The sequence below is a fragment of the Oncorhynchus nerka genome, linkage group LG21 (assembly GCF_034236695.1).
Source record: "Oncorhynchus nerka isolate Pitt River linkage group LG21, Oner_Uvic_2.0, whole genome shotgun sequence".
In the NCBI taxonomy this organism is placed as follows: Eukaryota; Metazoa; Chordata; class Actinopteri; order Salmoniformes; family Salmonidae; genus Oncorhynchus; species Oncorhynchus nerka.
Genome location: NC_088416.1, coordinates 28,049,761 through 28,070,353, shown reverse-complemented (window position 1 = coordinate 28,070,353; position 20,593 = coordinate 28,049,761). Strand labels below are relative to the sequence as shown.

General features: G+C 44.7%; 1 protein-coding gene across 1 annotated transcript in view; it reads left to right on the top strand.

The window, feature by feature from the left end:
• The window catches only part of col5a3a (collagen, type V, alpha 3a), a 102,500-nt gene that overhangs the window by 10,606 nt on the left and 71,301 nt on the right, over window positions 1-20,593 (top strand). The window contains exons 2-8 of the mRNA XM_065006505.1: window positions 5,842-6,009; window positions 7,583-7,796; window positions 8,284-8,446; window positions 16,708-16,830; window positions 18,724-19,116; window positions 20,047-20,166; window positions 20,369-20,488. Coding sequence (XP_064862577.1) covers window positions 5,842-6,009; window positions 7,583-7,796; window positions 8,284-8,446; window positions 16,708-16,830; window positions 18,724-19,116; window positions 20,047-20,166; window positions 20,369-20,488 — 1,301 coding nt within the window. The remainder of the gene's footprint in view (window positions 1-5,841; window positions 6,010-7,582; window positions 7,797-8,283; window positions 8,447-16,707; window positions 16,831-18,723; window positions 19,117-20,046; window positions 20,167-20,368; window positions 20,489-20,593) is intronic.

The following is a 20,593-nucleotide window of genomic DNA, read 5'->3' as shown; positions in this document are numbered from 1 at the left end:
TTGTGGTGCTCAGTTGTATGCAGAGAAAGAGAGGGAGGTTTAGTGGCACACTATGAAGCTGCTGGGAGTGTCTTCAGAAGAGCCGTCGAGGTACAGAGAACAAATGATGCCAATGTGTGATAGATATGTGGAGATAGTGGCCAATCTTCCTGCCTGCAGGACGTATGTGAAGGGTGTTCAGTACATGTAGCATCACGCTATCACACTATTGTTGTGTAACATTAGCAGTGGACAGAGGGAGCTCCGTGAGCGAGGCTGTGTTAAGTGGGGCCTACCGAGGCCTGTTCCGTCTGTCAGCCAGGGCCGAGGAGAGGAGGACTAGAGAGGACAGTACTAACTGCCGTAGGGGAGACATGTTGTCCTCAGACACACACTTGCTGAGTGATTCATGGTCTTTGAGAGGAGGGGAACAGCAGGGAGGACCAGAAGAGGAGACATACAGACGGGAGGAAGAAGACCCAAATGTCACACGTGGGATGTGTGCTGTACACTCAGTGCCATGCTCGCTAGATGAATGCTGGAATTTGGTGAGAGAAATATGTATGGAAAATATGTACAGTATGGGTGAACTCTGACCTTATGTGGACCTGGAAAACATCTTGTTCTAACAAAGCACTCATTTATCTCTATTTGTGCATGTCCACAACCACACATACAGTAGAATTCACATCACTCCAGCGTGATGTAGGCAGATGGGGTATGTATATCACTGACTCAGTCCAAGCTAGGGAGATCAAACACACTCTACATACACGTAATGACTCCAACAGGTAAAGTGAGATAAGGATTATTAGGAGGTCTAATGAGATTCAGACAGGTGATGCTGGCGGAGGAAGCATCGCTGCAGGGTAGACAGGTAGATTTGAATAGAGATGTTTTGGCATATGACAGACAGAGCCAGTCCTGAGGAGTCAATCAGTGTTGATGTTGGGGCGACTCCAGACCTCACATGGCCTCCTGGCAACTGCTCTGCTCGCCCAGGGATGCTTTACGACGCCAGGCCAGGGGAGAGGAGACGAGGAGAAGGAACATTCCCCAGGCCGGTGTAAATGCCCCCATGGTGAAAATGTTCCTGCTGTACTGTGGGAACAATGGGGGCTCTGGGACAGTAGGGTAGGAGGTAGGGAGGGGTAGGGTAGTGGGGGTGAGAGGTTAGCACTCAGCCGTCCATCTGTGTCACTGCTGTGTTTGATTAGCGTCTGTCTGTTTGTGGTCGTTGGGATGTTATATCCCTTTTATCCCCTCACTGATGAATTCCTTCCTTCTTGCTCCCAGAATGCTAGAGATGATCTGGTTTCTGTCAGATATCAAATTCCATCTCTTGCATTTGTATTGATTGCTGTCCAAAAATAGTTGAATGTTTTATATTAATTTGAATATTTCTTGAGTCTTCTTTGGCTGTAGTTTGGCCGGTGTAGGCCATCATTGTAAATAAGAATTGGTTCTTAACTATATAAAATATAGTATTGTTCTTTGTGAAACAAAGTTCTGTGGAGTATCTTTTGTGTGTGTGTGTGTGTGTGTATGTGTGTGTGTGTGTGTCTGGCATGTCATTGTGAAGATTGTTTCTTTCAGAAGAGGAATTTCTCCTGCTTTTCTCATTGTTTTCCCAAATGGCGTTGCACATTTGGACTACTGTCTGAGGTCAAAGGTCAGATAGAAGGCTCTCTGTACTTTAGTCATGTGGATGTTATGTTTGGTTATGTATGCTGTGTTATGTTATATATTAGTTATACTTTACATAATATTTATATGCCAAACAACTCCATGCACAGGGACTGCATGTAACAATTTCCAGTGAAAAAGACCCATTTAGTGGAAGAACTGTACAGATCTATTTGAATGCGACCACGCTTTCCAAAAATATCTGCTCCAAATGAAGATTCAAAGATGTCTGCAGAAAGAATGGGATGTCAACTATGACATGGCACCTTGAGTTTGAAAACATCTATTTTGGTTATTGAACTACAGTAGGTGAAGGGGATTCAACCCCGGTAATGAATTACATCATGTGTCTCTGATCTATACTACACAGAAATGCACAATCAGGAATATGAATGTCATTCTCCTTACATTCTCCTGGACATCACAGCGCAGAGTACAGTAGAGTACAGTAGAGTTCAGTACAGTGCAGTGCAGTAGAGTACAGTAGAGTAGAGTAGAGTTCAGTACAGTGCAGTGCAGTAGAGTACAGTAGAGTAGAGTAGAGTTCAGTACAGTGCAGTGCAGTAGAGTACAGTAGAGTAGAGTAGAGTTCAGTACAGTGCAGTGCAGTAGGGTACAGTAGAGTAGAGTAGAGTTCAGTACAGTGCAGTGCAGTAGAGTACAGTAGAGTATAGTAGAGTTCAGTACAGTACAGTGCAGTAGGGTACAGTAGAGTATAGTTCAGTACAGTGCAGTGCAGTAGAGTACAGTAGAGTAGAGTTCAGTACAGTACAGTGCAGTAGAGTAGAGTAGAGTTCAGTACAGTGCAGTGCAGTAGAGTACAGTAGAGTAGAGTAGAGTAGAGTTCAGTACAGTACAGTGCAGTAGGGTACTGTAGAGTATAGTTCAGTACAGTAGCGTAAGGTACAATATACTGTACTCTACTGTACTATACTCTACTTTTCTTTACTGTATTGTATTGTACTGTACTCTACGGTGCTCTACTCACTGTACTGTACTGTACTGTACTGTACTGTACTGTGCTATCTTAATGATATGTGGGTTTTTGGTAATGGAATTACAAGACAAAAGGCCATATTTCTTAAACGTAGAGAATACAAAACAATTTCTCCAAAATGAAATATTGATATTAGTTGGCAGTGGTCTTTAGATCAACATGATTGAATTTGAATGAATTTTTAATACATTTGAATACTTTTTTCCCTAGATGTTTCTGAAGACATGTTTTCTATCTGTTTGACAATAAATCAAAGTCTTTACTTATGCCTCCTTTTTAGGATGAAAATGATTTAAAAAATGTATCTATGCCTCCATTTCCCAATAATATAGAATGTTAGCTTTCATTTGACACCCAATTTGATATGCTGAACTTCATGTTGGGGCTCATGGGTCCTTTTTACATGGAAATGCTCAGTTTGGACAAGAGTCTTGAGGATTGGATAGTTTGGACAAGAGAGCCCAGGGGATTGAAGAATTTGACCTAGAGAGCCTTGAGGATTGGATAGTTTGGACAAGAGAGCCCAGGGGATTGAAGAATTTGAACTAGAGATCCTTGAGGATTGGATAGTTTGGACAAGAGAGCCCAGGGGATTGAAGAATTTGACCTAGAGAGCCTTGAGGATTGGATAGTTTGGACAAGAGAGCCCAGGGGATTGAAGAATTTGACCTAGAGAGCCTTGAGTATTGGATAGTTTGGACAAGAGAGCCCAGGGGATTGAAGAATTTGAACTAGAGAGCTTTTGGGATTGGATAGTTTGGACAAGAGAGCCCATGAGATTGAAGAATTTGGACTAAAGAGCCTTTGGGATTGGATAGTTTGGACAAGACTGAGTGATTAAGTTATTGTTGTTTTGAGTCCAGTTGTCAGGTGTTTTGAGTCTGTCTGTAACACAGCACTCCAAAGGCCTGTCATAATTAGACCCATGCTGCTGCAAATTAAAATCATGTTCTGGCTGTTCCAAACATCGTTGCCTTATGACCTGTCTGTGTGTGTGTGTGTGTGTGTGTTTGTGTGTGTGTGTGTGTGTGTGTGTGTGTGTGTGTGTGTGTGTGTGTGTGTGTGTGTGTGTGTGTGTGTGCGCACACGTCATGCGCCGTATGTATGTGACCGGCTTGACCTGATAAATTATTCACTGACATTTACTTCTTGGTTCACGGCAGGGCAATTAGGCTGGATTTGAAAAGACATCATAAATGTCCGTGTGTGGGCGAGGGCAGGCAAGGACTGTGGGAATGAGCATCAGCATGAATAAGGCTGTAAGGCTGCCGCTGTGTGCGTACTCTCAGACAGTTGTGTTTGTTAGGAGCAAGCAGCAACTCCTGTAATTAAATCATTTATAGGGATTGTTTATGACTCTCATATCAAAGTAGAATTTAAGCTGCTTTGTCTTACGGACCTTTAAATCAGTACCTGATGTTTTCCATTGTGTTTCAGACTCAGTCTGGATTTAATTCACAGCTTAACCTATTTACAGTGCAGCCTGTTACCATTCTATGAGTGCTCTGTGGGTGAGATCTGAGCTACTGTGAATAAATGGTCTCTGCTATGCAAATAAATAATGCCATAAAAGCTAACAGGGTGTTTTTCTGCAAGCATCGAGTGGGCACTGGTTAAATTCTCACCACATGTTTAATTAACAGAGAGAAGAAAAGTAGAACGTGTAGCATGGAGAGAGAGAGAGAGCTACGGGGGGCAACTTCAATTTAGGATCCTCATTTTAAATGGCTGGAATGCTCAATTCTGCGTTGGCAGCCTCCCCATAAGCTGTGTGTGTGTGTGTGTGTGTGTGTGTGTGTGTGTGTGTGTGTGTGTGTGTGTGTGTGTGTGTGTGGGTGTGTGTTCGGGCTGGAAATGGCCAGGGACCTCACAAGATGATATTATCACAATACTTAGGTATCGATACAATGTATTGCGATTTTCACAACTATGTATGTATTGCGATTCAATACTGTGATTTTATTGCGATTCGATGTACCAAACATATTGCTCTGTATATGTCTGCTGCAGAGAGACTGCATGAGAAAACCAGTTTTGATCAGTTGGGGAAATAAAAGTGCTGAAAACATGTCGGCTCACTGTTTAAAAAGAACAAGCTATAGGATGAAAAATACTGGAGTTTTGGCACAGGTACAGCCAGATGACAAGCGCCAGCTAACGCTTCCTAGCAAAACCAAAATAAATGACTAATTGATATAATATCATCCATAATAATATTGCAATGTGTAACTATATCCATTTCCCCCAATCAGTAGTCTGTCTATGTGTGATGTCCTTAAACAGTCTCCCATAGAGCAGCTGGTGGGAGCCTTATTGCACACAGCTCAGATCAGACTCATCCTTGTGACTACACATTATACACAGAAAATAGCATAATGGTCAAACACAACTAACCAGCCAACTGTAAATAAACTACAGGCATGTTTTAATTATCATCGAAGGGGTGAACACACAGCAGTGTGAACTAGTACATACTCCTACATCTTTTCTTCCCATGTTACTTCTGAAAGAGTTATCTGTGTGTTTATTCCTGATAAACACATTGTAACTGGAGAAATGTGTATTGCACATGCCAGTGAAACGTTGTGAATGGGAGAGATGGTGAGAGAGGTGTCTTGCTGTGGGATGCTGGCTCTAGGCAGGTGTCAGCTGTCAGGTGTGTTCCAGTGTGTAGTGTACAGCAGGATTATACAGTAGGCGGAGTCATGGCTGGATCCCATAATAATAGACCCGGAACAGAAGGCCACCTGCAGGACTGCTGCTTTCAGCACTGCATGGCCCTGTCTCTGTCTCCTCTAATCCCCCCCCCCACACACACACACACACACACACACACACACACACACACACACACACACACACACACACACACACACACACACACACACACACACACACACACACACATATCATATCGGTGACTGTACTGGTTGAAAACAACATGCTTACTTACAGCTGCTGTGAGAATCCTAAGGTCCAACGTGATGATGATTTAGTTTTTCCCTCAAATGTCTGAATATCATTAGCGGAACTGAAACTTGGACACATAGCTTATAAAAATCTGTTCGCTTGGCTATAGTTTCAGTACAAGGTATTGTACAACACATCATATTTCTCATATGAAGTACATGTTATTGTATCACTGTGTACTGATGTGTCTCCTTCTCTCTCGTGTGCAGCTGATCCCATCGATGTGCTGCGGGTACTGGAGCTGTCGGACCACATGGAGGGGGTGTCCATGGAGGCTGGCCTCTGCACCAGCAGGAAGGACATGGAGGAGACAGACATGGCCTATAGGATAGACAAGAAGATACAGCTCAGTGCACCCACCAAACAGCTCTTCCCAGGTAACAACAATCTGTAGAGATGTAGTTCACATCCAATGTGTCTGGGTCATGGTGTATGTGTGGTAATTGCAGTGAATCCTAAGCTTCACTGTAACACAACGGACCTGACTTTGTTCTCCCTCTTCTCCATGGGTGTAGGTCTTAGGGTGTAGTAGCACAGGCCATTATTATTATTCATTGAAGTTCAGATGTGTGATATTGTTATTTTGGGAGGGGCAGTGGGTCTTGCCAGTGTGGGAGTGCCCAAAGTGGTGTGTTGCTACCTACTGTGTTCTCCACTTTATGACTGACTGTATGACTGACTGTATGACTTAATGTATGACTGACTAAATGACTGACTGTATGACTAACTGTATGACTGACTGTATGACTGAATGTATGACTGACTGTATGACAGACTGTATGACTAACTGTATGACTGACTGTATGACTGACTGTATGACTGAATGTATGACTGACTGTATGACTGACTGTATGACTAACTGTATGACTAACTGTATGACTGACTGTATGACTGAATGTATGACTGACTGTATGACTGACTGTATGACTAACTGTATGACTGACTGTATGACTGTATGACTGTATGACTGAATGTATGACTGACTATATGACTGTATGACTGACTGTATGGCTGTATGACTGACTGTATGACTGACTGTATGACTGGCTGTATGACTGTATGACTGTACAGCTGTCTGTATGACTGACTGTATGACTGACTGTATGACTAACTGTAAGATTAAATGTGTGACTGACTGTATGTCTGTATGACTGACTGTATGACTGTATTGCTGACTGTATGACTGTATTGCTGACTGTATGACTAACTGTGTGACTGACTGTATGACTAACTGTATGACTGACTGTATGACTGACTATATGACTGGCTGTATGACTTTATGACTCTATGACTGTATCACTGACTGTATGACTGACTGTATGACTGACTATATGACTGGCTGTATGACTGTATGACTGTATCACTGACTGTATGACTGTATGACTGTATGACTAACTTTATGACTGACTGTATGACTGACTGTATGACTGACGTGTGACTGTATGACTGACTGTATGACTGACTATATGACTGTATGGCTGACTGTACGACTAACTGTATGACTGACTGTATGACTGACTGTATGACTGACTGTATGACTGACTGTATGGCTGTATGTCTGACTGTATGACTGACTGTATGGCTGACTATATGGCTGTATGACTGACTGTATGACTGACTATATGGCTGACTGTATGGCTGTATGACTAACTGTATGACTGACTGTATGACTGACTATATGGCTGACTGTATGGCTGTATGACTAACTGTATGACTCACTGTATGACTCACTGTATGACTGACTGTATGACTGACTCTATGACTGTTTGACTGACTGTATGACTGTATGACTGACTTGAATATTATTTCATTGGATACAGAAATTGCATTATGTATTTTTACATAAAAAACAGTGTTGGGTGCAACATTATTTTAACATATCAGAGAACAACAGAGTAGAAAAAGTCAACCATATCATTCACAGCAATTGTTCCCCCTCCCCCCCCCCAGACTCGTTGTTCCCTGTGGACTTCTCCCTGATGACAACAGTGAGGGCAAAGAAGGACACCCAGTTCTTCCTGCTGTCTGTGTATGATGAGCAGGGTGTACAGCAGCTGGGGCTGGAGGTGGGTCGCTCGCCTGTCTTCCTGTACGAAGACCACCAGGGACAGCCCTCCCCGGAGCTCTACCCCATCTTCAAGAAGATCAACTTGGCTGATGGAAAGTGGGTACTACCTCTGGCCTGATGTCCTTGGCTCTTGACTGGGACTTCTTCTCAAAACCCAAACTCTGTAGCCCCTGATTTATGATTGACACATATTGACATGATTGGGTGAGATTCACCTGCATCGTGTCGTTTGGTTGGCCATTGGGTATCACCGAAACCTGACCCAAAATATGCAGTTTCCTCAGTATGTGATCTCACTTGAAAGTGTGCTTGACCCTAAATGACCTGGAGCCATAGAGGACACACATAGATCATGTTAGTACCATAGAGTTCTTGGCTCACAATACAAGGTCAATGGCTTGACTTGAGCCTGTAAAATACTAAAATGTGATTCAATGCATTTGACCTTAGAAAACCCTTCCTCAGAATACTGCATACAGGTGGTGCCTCCTTCTAACTGAACCCAAGTGACCTACATTCAACCTGACACTACATCTGCATAATAAAGATGTACAAACCCATCTCCAACTCTCTGTCTGTCCAGGTGGCACAGAATAGCCTACAGTGTGGAGGGCAAGTCAGTCACCCTGTACCTGGACTGTGAGAAGGTGCAGACTCTGGAGTTACTGAGAGGGGACAATCCCCTGGTCAGCACGGAGGGGGTGATCGTGTTTGGAACACGACTACTGGACGAGGAGGTGTTTGAGGTAGGACACCAGGGCGAGGGAGTCAGGGTTGGGTGTGAATGAAGTAGTGTCATGGACTGTATGTAGGATTTGGTATGTATGTACTGTAGTCTCATCAGTAGCAGAACACAAACTGGTTCATTCTGGTATTGGATCTGAGAAACATCAGTTTTATTTGTTGGAACTTGTCTTAACTGGATTCTTGGCATAATGTAATATTCACTCACTCATCTTTGCTCACTCCTCGGAGCATAGCGCCTCGACAAATGGATCTCCTGTTGAGTCCCAGGTTGTGTATGTCGTTGTCCAACTGGTTGGATGACCTGGTTCTCGGTCTTCCTCTTGGGCCTGGCCAGTTGGGGGATGATTCCTTCAGTATAAGGGCAGGCTCCAGATGTGGGATTGATCTGACCAGGTGACCGAACAGTCGGAGTCAGGAGGCTCTGACCAGGGAGGACACGGGGTTGGTCCATCTTTTGACGTATTGTGGAGTTCTGGATGTTTTACTTAAAAAAATATATATTTAACCTTTATTTAACCAGGTAGGCCAGTTGAGAACAAGTTCTCATTTACAACTGCGACCTGGCCAAGATAAAGCAAGGAAGTGCGACAAAAACAACAATATAGAGTTACACATGGAATAAACAAACGTACAGTCAATAACACAATAGAAAAATCTATATACAGTGTGTGCAAACAAAGTAAGATTAGGGAGGTAAGGCAATAAATAGGCCATAGTGGTGAAATAATTACAACTTAGCATTAATACTGGAGTGACAGATGTACAGATGATGATGTGCAAGTAGAGAGATTCTGGGGTGCAAATGAGCAAAAAAAAAGAACAATATGGGGATGAGGTAGTTGGGTGGGCTATTTACAGATTGGCTGTGTACAGGTGCAGGGATCGGTAAGCTGTTCTGACAGCTGATGCTTAAAGTTAGAGAGGGAGATATAAGACTCCAGCTTCAGTGATTTTTGCAATTCGTTCCAGTCATAGGCAGCAGAGAACTGGAAGCTAAGGCAGCCAAAGTAGGTGATTGGCTTTGGGGGTGACCAGTGAAAAATACCTGCTGGAGCCCGTGCCATGGGTGGGTGTTGCTATGGTGACCAGTAAGCTGAAAGGCTGGGCTTTACCTAGCGAAGACTTGTAGATGACCTAGAGCCAGTGGGTTTGGCGACGAATATGTAGCGAGGGCCAGCCAACGAGAGCATACAGGTCGCAGTGGTGGGTAGTATATTGGGCTTTGGTAACAAAACGGATGGCACTGTGAAAGACTACATCCAATTTACTGAGTAGAGTGTTGGAGGCTATTTCGCCGAAGTCAAGGATCGGTAGGATAGTCCTTTTTTCGAGGGTATGTTTGGCAGGATAAGTGAAGGAGGCTTTGTTGCGAAGTAGGAAGCCGATTCTAGATTTAATTTTGGATTGGAGATGCTTACTGTGAGTCTGGAAGGAGAATTTACAGTCTAACCAGACACCTAGGTATTTGTAGTTGACCATATATTCTAAGTCAGAACCGTCCAGAGTAGTGATGCTAGTCGGAAGGGTGAGTGCGGGCAATGATCGGTTGAAGAGCATGCATTTCGTTTTACTTGCATTTAAGAGCAGTTGGAGGCCACGGGAAGAAGTGTGGATGTGGTCGCACCATGTGATGCCCAGTATGCGGCAGAGGCACTCGGAGTCAAAGGCGTCCCGTTGACGTGTGAGGTCCAGGGTGAGGGTCCGTGACGTGTGAGGTCCAGGGTGAGGGTCCATGACGTGTGAGGTCCAGGGTGAGGGTCCGTGACGTGTGAGGTCCAGGGTGAGGGTCCGTGACGTGTGAGGTCCAGGGTGAGGGTCCGTGACGTGTGAGGTCCAGGGTGAAGGTCCATGGCGCGCGAGGTCCAGGATGAGGGTCCTCATGCCGTGGGGAGGTGTAGTCTTCCCCAGTGATAGTCCACCTTAGAGTCAACCTTGTCTTCATCAGCAATGGTGTCATACCACTTCTGTTTGTCCCTTATTCTTATCTCGTAGGTCAAGACGGTCCAGGGTCAAGTCATCCGAGTAGAATATCATTTTTGTTGAGGTTTCGCGGCAGTAGCTCTCCGGTAGCTTGTCTGGATGTGGTATCAAATACTGGGATCATCTACACTGAGTGTACAAAACATTAGGAACACCTGCTCTTTCCATGACATAGACTGACCAGCTGATTCCAAGTGGAAGCTATGATATCTTATTGATGTCACTTGTTAAATGCACTTCAATCAGTGTAGATGAAGGGGAGGAGACAGGTTATGTGTATGTGTGCCATTCAGAGGGGGAATAGGCAAGACGAAATATTTAAGCACGCTTTCGAACTTGGGATGTGGTAGTAGGTGCCACACTCTCAACAGTTTCCTGTGTGTATCAAGAATGGTCAGTCATCCAATGGACATCCAGCCAACTTGAAACAACTGTGGGAAACAATGTTGTCAACATGGGCCAGCATCCCTGTGGAACGCTTTCGATACTTTGTTAGCACTCTGACTTAAACCCTAATGCAATATACCTACTATAAATTCTATTTGTAGCCCTGAAGAAATGATTTTATTGAGGCGTGAATGAGATCCTCTAAAGCCACAACGGACAAGATTAAAATAACCATTATTTCCATGTGAGCTTAATTCATCAAATATGCCTGTTAGACCAGTGGAGATACTCACTCGCGTCATATATTAGCTGAATATTCTGACACGAACCCGCAGGGGATCCTGATCCCATTGACCTTGTTTTAACTCGGATGACTTTCTCTTCTCATAACCTCATTTCTGTCCCGGCCCATACAAATGAAAGAGATGGCACATTCCATCACATACTTCACTAATTGTGTTCAGTTTTGAACACGCAGGCTGGAGCAGTATGTATTGTTGCTGTAAGCTTTAATGGGGTGTGAATGATAGGGGTGGAGAACGGTCGGGGAGGACTAGGTTGTTTGCGGAAGAGAGTGGGCGGGGGGCGGGGGGGGGGGCAGGTACTGTTCAGACATGCTCTGATCTGGCCACATCTTTTCTACTGTGATCAAATACCTGGAAATGACCCTCAACATTTATATTTGTATGAGTGAGTTTAGATGTTTTGGAGAGTGTGTGGTGTTAGAGGTGTTGACATTTGAACAGACAGCTTTATATTTTGACGTTTCAGAGTGTGCGTGAATGTGAACATGTGTCAATGAATGTGTGAGTGTTGTTCATGCCTGCTGATTGGGAGGATTAATCTTGTGGGAAGAGGAATTTCCCAGTTGTCAGTGTTTATCCCTACGGCGACACTCGTCAGGGCTGCTGTCCTCATCATTATCCCTGAGTAGCTGTGGAGGGCAAAGGTCACATATTTAATAATGGCTTGGGTTGTTTGAGCTTGGTGAAAGTGTTTGGGGAAATAACAATGTCATTATGGATCCTTGAAATTGGAATGGACACTGAACAGTGAGTTATGATGTGTAGTTAAATATGTGAATAACATAATGTGTGTGTGTGTTTCTGTGTGTGTGTGTGTGTGTGTGTGTGTGTGTGTGTGTGTGTGTGTGTGTGTGTGTGTGTGTGTGTGTGTGTCTGGATGTGTGTGCCGTACATATGTGCTTTCAAATCAAACAATAAAAAGATAAATGAATTCCAAGTAAAGCTCATATTCTTTTATTTTCATTTCCCTAACTCTGTTCTATAAGTCATTCCCAATGTCTCTCCCAGGATAGTGTGCAGGCCTAGTCCATGCCGCTCCACTCTTAATTCAGTAGCCTCCAGCATAAAGAGAGCCGAGTAGAGCAGCAGTCCTATCTCTGCTCATGTCCGCAGACCCTGAGACACAGAGGGGAAGAGTAGGAGAGGGTCACAGAGCACACACCCTCCCATCTCTCAGGCCCCTCAGGGTACCATCCCAACCCAGATTTTGCCTACTTGAGACATTGCAAAAGTACAGATGAAGGGATATTATCTGGCCCTAATGGGTTAATGTACACAAACTTCAGTCTTCTTCAGTCTTCCACCCTCTCAGAACCAGGTGTCCCCTGATGTTCTCACGTAGACAATAACTATACATTCTCCCTCTAGCCACGCTCCCACACAATAACCTCCCCTCCCGCTGATGGCTTAACTTTACCTCAACTGCTTCTCCTACTCCATAAGTAATACTTAATGGCCTCCCATGCCATTAGGTTCATCCTCCCTCTCTTACTTTAACATACACCCCTCTGTCTCCCAAATATAACAGTCTTCTTTCTGCAATTAAGCAATGCTTCCCCTGAACATTCCTTGCATAAAACAACTGTAAAGATCCATTTTCACCCCAACCCCATCTTTCAAAACATCCCATGAATCATTCCTCAGGCTGCAAAAAAAAACATCCCTTCGACATCCTTATGACTAATACCCGTCAATGATCAACATACTCTTTAGCATTCTCTCTGCTCTGCTCTCTCTGAATAGCCTAAGTGAGTGAGATGCCAGCTCATGTGTCCCATGTTGAATGGCTGTGGGTCAGGGCTGTGTTGACCTGGATGAGGCTGGTACTGGGGGAGAGATTAGAGGTTGGCCTTGTTCGCAGGCCCGTTCTGTTCCCAGGACCCAGAAGAGATCCAGGGGGCCAGTGTTCCGGCCCAGTTCCCCCAGCGTGGGAGAACATAGTGTGGGAGCATGGGGACGGTGGTCAGCCCCTAATGCCTCTATTGCTTCCAGATTGCCTTCAAATGACTGTTGGTGTTGTTTACACACGTGCAGAGCCACGGACACAAGAATGTGCACGTACATACTGTACACACACACACACACACACACACACACACACACACACACACACACACACACACACACACACACACACACACTGTCCACAAGTCTGAATGTATTGTCTGGGCTCTATGTGGGCAGTTTGTGTGTTTTTTTTGCCTCGTCTCACAGTTAGATATGATCCAGCCCAGTGTTTATGTGTGAACAACATCTGACCGTGTCTGTCTGTCTGTATTAGTCATTGTATTATTGCTGTGAGTAATCAGACCTCCTTAGAAAACATTCAGAGTTTTGGTTGTTGGTTTGGCTAGATGTTGGGTTGTTATCAAGCATGTCTTAAAGGGCAGTTTGGATATTGATCGAGGAATCTCATGGATAGCTGGAGAGATTGGAAAGGCTGCATTAGTTAGTCAAGGTCTGTCTGTTGTAGATGCATTTCCTCCTTTCTAAGGATTGTATTCAGATGTTTTGACATCTGTTGCCCTGCAGGCTAGTAAAGAAGCTAAGTATTTCTTCTTGTTTACTGTAGTGAGGTGAGGTGTAGTCATATTCAGTGCAGTGTGTGTTGTTGTTGATGTTGTTGTTAGGGGTTCAAGCAGCAAAGCTGTTAATATCCTATTGTATTTCTTCTGGTTCGTTATTATTATACCGTATTCTTCCCCCAAGAAAAATAACATGCAAATTCCTGTGAGATGGTAAGTCTATCTAGGAGGACACAACTTGGCATGATGGTAACGGCCCGTGGGTCACACCCTCTCTTGCAATCCCATGCCAATTGGCCACATTGTGGCACTATAACAAGCGATTGAAAATGCTAAATCATGCTACTCAACAGTTGTGACGGAGAGTCATGAAATTTGAAATTTATATGGCATCTATGGAACAAGCTCTCTCAATGCACTATTTTTCAGTCTAGTATGTCAAACAACATGGCAACTGCTGACCAATAAACATTCACATGGACCTGATCTGGCACATAAATACAACATAGATATTCGTATTGTAATACAACTTGGTACATAGGTTCCAAATACGGTTTAGACTCAACAAGCACATTTAGCTCAACCGCATGGTGGCGCTATTTTTATTTTATCTTTAGTTAACTAGGCAAGTCAGTTAAGAACAAATTATTATTTTCAATGACGGCCTAGGAACAGTGCGTTAACTGCCTGATCAGGGGAAGAACAACAGCTTTGTACCTTGTCAGCTCGGGGGTTTGAACTTGCAACCTTCCGGTTACTAGTCCAACGCTCTAACCACTAGGCTACCCTGCCGCTATAACGGGCACATATTTCTATTTCTTGATCTGTTTGACTCAGAGTGGTGAAATTTGGCACACATGCTCAGGGATATTAGTCTAGCTAACGTATAAAGTATGGTTCAATTTGGACACACTGTGGCACTGTTGGACAATAAAAACATTAATGAAAGCTCATTGGCTCATAGCAGCCCTATTGTTTGAGCTAGAGTCCTGTAAAATGGAAGAAGCCACTTATAGTGGTCAATATCATAAAAAAATAGTTCAAAATACATTAAACTCATATAGCATGATCTGATTGATTTTTCGCTCGCATATCTGCAAAGAGTGGTAAGGAGTACAGAGTACAGCTCATCCTTGGGCAATGTGTCCAATTTGTCTTGATGGTGGCACAGTGGGCCCACGGCTTGAACCCCGGAATTGCTGCTTGCAGCTATATTCATTGTTTGTTGTTGTGTATAAACCTTTTGGTCCTATTAGCCCAGAGAGATACAGACTGTATAACAATGCTACAAAGGAGTGTTTGATGACTCCTAGTTCAGGCCAGTTCTAGACAGTGTTTATGGAGTGAGATCTCATTAGTGGAGAAGAGGTGAAGCCCGTTCACTGTGGCCTTAACAAGGTCTATATAATAAGGCCTTAATTGGCTGCTATGAAAGGGAAAAGAGAATACCACAACGGAATCTATTCAACTATTCAGCATTTAACCTAACCCCTCTGAATAAATACCAGCTAACTAGCACCACAGTGCAGGCCTGGGCACCATAAAGCAAGCCCCCACTTCCAACCACTCTAGTCCTATGTTAGTCAATGGAGCAGCTCTATTGGCTGAAACGTTGGTATCAAAGATCCATTACATTTTATACAGAGTATCCAATAGTACTAGCCTGTTGGAGATTCTTCTTTCTTCAGTGGAGCTGAGCCTGTGTGTCACTATGGGAACTAGACAGCACTGTGTGACTGTGACCTGATGCTGTTTGTTGGTTTTTGTCATCAGCACTTCAGAGGAGGAACTGTATTTTTTATTTAACTAGGTAAGTCAGTTAAGAACCAATTCTTATTTACAATGAGAGCCTACTGGGGAACAGTGGGTTAGCTGCCTTGTTCAGGGGCAGAACGACACATTTTAACCTTGTCAGCTCAGGGATTCGATAGAGCAACCGTTCAGTTACTGGCCCAACGCTCTAACCACTAACCACGCCTCGCACGTATTCTCCTGAGATATTTGCAGCCACTGTATTGTGCTGATAGATGGATAAGGATGACTCCATGTCTAAAGATGTGCTCTGTGGCTCTGGCTCTGTACTGTAATGCTGTACATCTGCTGCGCAGGGACAAAGTAGTTACGAAGCTGACCAGCCGGCTGGCGCCAGCTAGGGGGAGTGGGGGGGGGGTACAGTACCAAAGGTGGAACAGGGCCTTTGATCTTTGGCTGAGAATCTCCCTCTCTCTCTCTCTCTCTCTCTCTCTCTCTCTCTCTCTCTCTCTCTCGCTCTCGCTCTCTCACTCGCTCTCTCTCTCTCTCGCTTTCACACTCTCTGAAAAGGTGTGTTAGAATTTGATGTTAATTGGGTTTTTCATCTCTGGAGCATTAACTGTTGTGTAACCTAGTAGTTTCTGTTGGCTAAATACTGGCCTGAGATCTGTGCTCGGTGAGATCTGAGTGAAGCACTAATAAAAAGTGCTTGGTAATGAGTTGGGGAACATTTAGCTGGGTGTGCTATCGTGTGTGGACTCAGTGGGACCAGAGGGAGACCGGGGGGGGAGGGGGGGGGTCTGTCTGTGTGTTTATGTGTACACACACTCTGGCCCTCCGGGGCAGGCTGGGGATGTGAAGGGGTGTTTGAAATGGGAGTGTGACGGAAGTATTTGTCTGTTATGTGTACACTCAGCACCCTGCTAGAAGCCTGGGAACAGAGGGGTTGTGGGAGCAACAGTCACAGTAGTACTGGCCATTTTATACACACAGGATATTCACATGTGAAATGGCTTCAGCTCTATTAAACACATTCTCTTAGCGGTATGGCAACATCCTACAGAGCATTCCATTTCCCAGCCATTTTCAGCCTGGTCCTCCGAGGCCGTCGCAGTGCTTCTCATAGACTGTCAGAGTGATGTGCTGATCCTTTCTGTCCCTGTATGTTTGTCTGTGAGGTTAACATGATGCTTATATGTTTTTCTGTATGCTTGTCTACCTGCCTTTCTGGTGTATGTATGTATGTGTGTGTGTGTGTGTGTGTGTGTGTGTGTGTGTGTGTGTGTGTGTGTGTGTGTGTGTGTTTTCCAGGGAGAGATCCAGCAGTTGTTGATTCTGGAGGACGCCCAGGCGGCGGCTGACTACTGCCTGCACTACATCCCTGACTGTGACTCTCCCCTGTCCTACAACAGACAGGCCCAGGACCCTGAGCAGGTCAGTACTCCAGCCACCAGGGGGAGACACCCTCTGACATACACACATACTCACACAGTACACACACACTATTCCACTCCCCCTTCACCTGTCTTGTTTTATTATCAGGGATTCATCCACCCAAAATATCCTCTTCAAACTGTAACAGTATTTCTTTATTTCGGTCCTCTTTTCTCTCGATGTATTTCTCTCTCTCCTTTCTCTCTCTCTCTCTCTTCTCTCTCTCTCTCTCTCTCTCTCTCTCCTTTCTCTCTCTCTTTTCTCTCTCCCCTCTCTCTCTCTCTCTCTCTCTCTCTCTCTCTCTCTCTCTTCTCTCTCTCTTCTTTCATATATGTATGCAATGAAATAATCTGTTCTACAGTAGTTGATGATGTGGGTTTCTGGCTGCTAGAAACCAGGTTGTAATTCCATCTGTAATTGGTGAACAGGGACACTGTAGATGCTAACATGACACACACAACCTTACAACCTCAGTAAAACTGCAAATGAACACAAAGACATGGATTGCATTCTACACCTTCAATAAAACCCAGAGGGTCCTTGATCATAATTTGATTATGGAACAGAGAGTGTATTTGTCTGGCCTGCTTTAGAGTTGAACTCACATAGCGATATTTCCAGTTTGAGTTCTCTCTATGCTGACTCAGTCAGGGCTCAACATTTCAGAGATACAGTTTCATGTTGAGGCTTTGTGCAGGTCCTGACTACACAGCACAGTGCTGGCTGCTACAGCTGCTTCCTCAGCCCCTTGTTTCTCAGCCAACAGATAAAACGATGAACAAGCAGCATGCATATCAATAAGGTCTGCCAGAGACCTGCCCTGCCCTCTGTAGCCCAGCCAATCCCAGCCTTGGCCATTTACTGTATCACATGATTTATCACTACCCAGTCTTCTCGGCCTAAGGGCCCTGAACACACCACTCAAACACAGGGAGGCCAGGCCAGAGCAGAATGAGACATCAGTCAGCCAGCATCAGAAGGAGCTCCTCCCTCTGTCTTTGATAGTGAGCCAGCAGCAGAGTGGTGAATCTCTACCATGGCAGTGTTGAGCTGCTTCAGCTTGAACACACACAGCCAGGAGCCCCGTAAATATCACAGGATATCACCACTTTGGCTCTTCCCCTCTTCACCGGGCCTGCTTGGGCAATGGGATACACTTGGGAGAGATGAGTTACATTATGATGTATGTGTGTGTCTTTACGTTTGAGAAAAGTGTTTTGGAGAGAGGGAGAGGGGAAAAGTAAGAAATATTGATTCATGCGGCCCGCAGGGAGATCCTGTCAGGGTCTGTGAGAACAGTGTTCTGTGTGTAGCCTCCTACGCCTGGCTGTGTGTCTGGGTGTGTCCAATTCCTGGCGCTGCTCCTGGGACTGTCCATCAGTGTCAATCAGACGTAGAGCGTGTTGGCTATTCTAGATCTACAGCTGAGAAACATGCTCTGTGTCCAAGACCTTGTCAGCATCACTCACTCTACTCACTTTATATCCTCCTCACACTGACCCTGTTTACAAACCATCACAATCTTCTCATCAACGTATTTACCAGAGCAGATCGTCAACAACGTTCTCGTACAAAGGTCTTCAGTAATAGTGACAGATATGGATATGAGTTAAAAAAGGACATGAATGACATTTATGTTTACATATTTTAACAGCCCAACAGGGTCATAAACACACTGACCTCTGACCTCATGAGAAAGTATGTCCTCTCTGTTGACAGGCCAGTGGTAAACAATGATAAATAAACAGTAGTCTCATTCAAGACTACTCTGTGTGACTACTTGGCATGTTATGTTTCAGGTATTTCACCATGTTGTTGTTTCTCTTGTTCCTGCCCCTCCTCCTCCCTTGCCCCACCTCCTCCCTTGCACCCCCCCCCCCCCTTTCATAAAAGACCTCTCAACTTAAACCTGATCCCATGATACAAAGCAACGAGCCAGAGGAGCCAATGAAACACTCCAAAAAAGACAGGAAAGGCAAAAAGGACAAAAAGAAGCGTGACAAGAACGGGAGGGGCAAGAAGAGAAAAGAAGGAGAGCCGGGCCCAGAGGAGGAGGGTTTCATCCAGGTGTCCACTGTTTTGCCTGAAAACCAATCTCAAGAAACCTACTATCCCACTGAAAAGCCATCTACGATAGAACTGTTCACTCCTGAAGCTGTCACCCCATCTTCAGCCCCTGACCAGACCACCATTATCCCAGAGAGGCCCACACACAGGCCTGACTCTGACATTGAGGACCCCTCCGTGGTGCCCAGTGCACTGCCTGAGTCAAAGGTCACTGAGGAGGTAGACTGAAAAGTTACAATGCAGCTCCCCTCCCCCTCCATCCCATCCCTAACAGAGCACTGACCCACTCTCCCAGAATGCCTCATCTACACCCTCTGTCAACCTGCTCCTCTCCTCACTATGACCTCTAACCTAACCAGCACTACCCTAATCACCTCCTCCTCTTCCAGGACTCACAATGGAACACGGAGAATCCCTGCATCCCTCTAGATCTAGATTAAGTAGAATATGCAGACAATCTAGAATTTAGACTGTGTTCTACACTGTGTTATGACACATAGACAACTGTGAGTCAATTGTCGCAGTAGTTGTTTATGGGTTGCAAGACATTAATAGGAATCTAGTTGTGTGGATAACACTAGTTCTGTCGTTAGTAGTACCTGTAGTTGAACATACATATCTGAGTAAGTGGTATGTGTGTGTTGTAGTTTTTCTGTGATGTCTCCTTGACCTAAGCTATACATGTATCCAAAACGGTATGCCTCCTGTGTTGCATTCAGTCTTTCAAAAGTTGTTTTGTCAGCAAATATGTTGGTAAAAAAAGTCTCCATGATTGAACTCTCTAAAGCTTATCGTTTGCTACTTTTGCTAATTTGCTGAATTAGCTTATTTTCTTACTCTGGCTGTAATGGCTGTCATAGTCCATGTTATGCTGCCATCACTACCTGGTTGTGAAATATTCCATCACCATAGAATGATTTAATAACACACACTGAGGCTTGCTACATGTATGACCTGCCTATTCCCATAACCAACACCTGTGCTGCTAACTAGCTTAGCAAACTGTACGCTGTGATAGGCTGTGTGAAATGGAAGCTCTGGGCAAACTCAGTGGACTGGGCAGACAGACAGACAGACCATAATGTTTCCCAGTGTCTCCGTGGTTTCTGTTACCATGGTTCTGACCTTAAACGCTCTGGCGTTGTGCAGGAGGAGAGGCTGGACAAAAAGCCCCAGATGGAGGAGTTTGACGACAACTTCTACGGCGACCTGTATGATGACCTCGCCGTCTCCATGGTAACAGTGGGTCCCAATATCAGCGAGTACGAGGTCAGTTGAATTGAGATTTTGATGTACTGTATATGTTCATACGGTGAAGCTCAGTTTTAGCACCACCGTCATGTTCTGTAGCAGCTCAGTTTTTCATGTGGTCAATGTCATGTGGTCAATGTCATGTGGTCAATGTCATGTGGTCAATGTCATGTGGTCAATGGCACCATGTGGTTTACTGGCATGTTGTGTGGACTCGTAGGCTGTAGCGTACGAGGACATAAGTAACGAGACAGAGAACCAGGAGTATGAAGAGTATGAGACGTACGAGGACGGATATGGCTTTGCAGAGCGAGAAGGGGATGATACCTGGGATGGAGAGGTAGGACTCATCAATCATTCAGTTCAACTGTATTCACTCAGTGACTGCTGAGACTGCTGTACACGACCTACAACTGCTGTACACACAGTAGGTCATCAATCACCT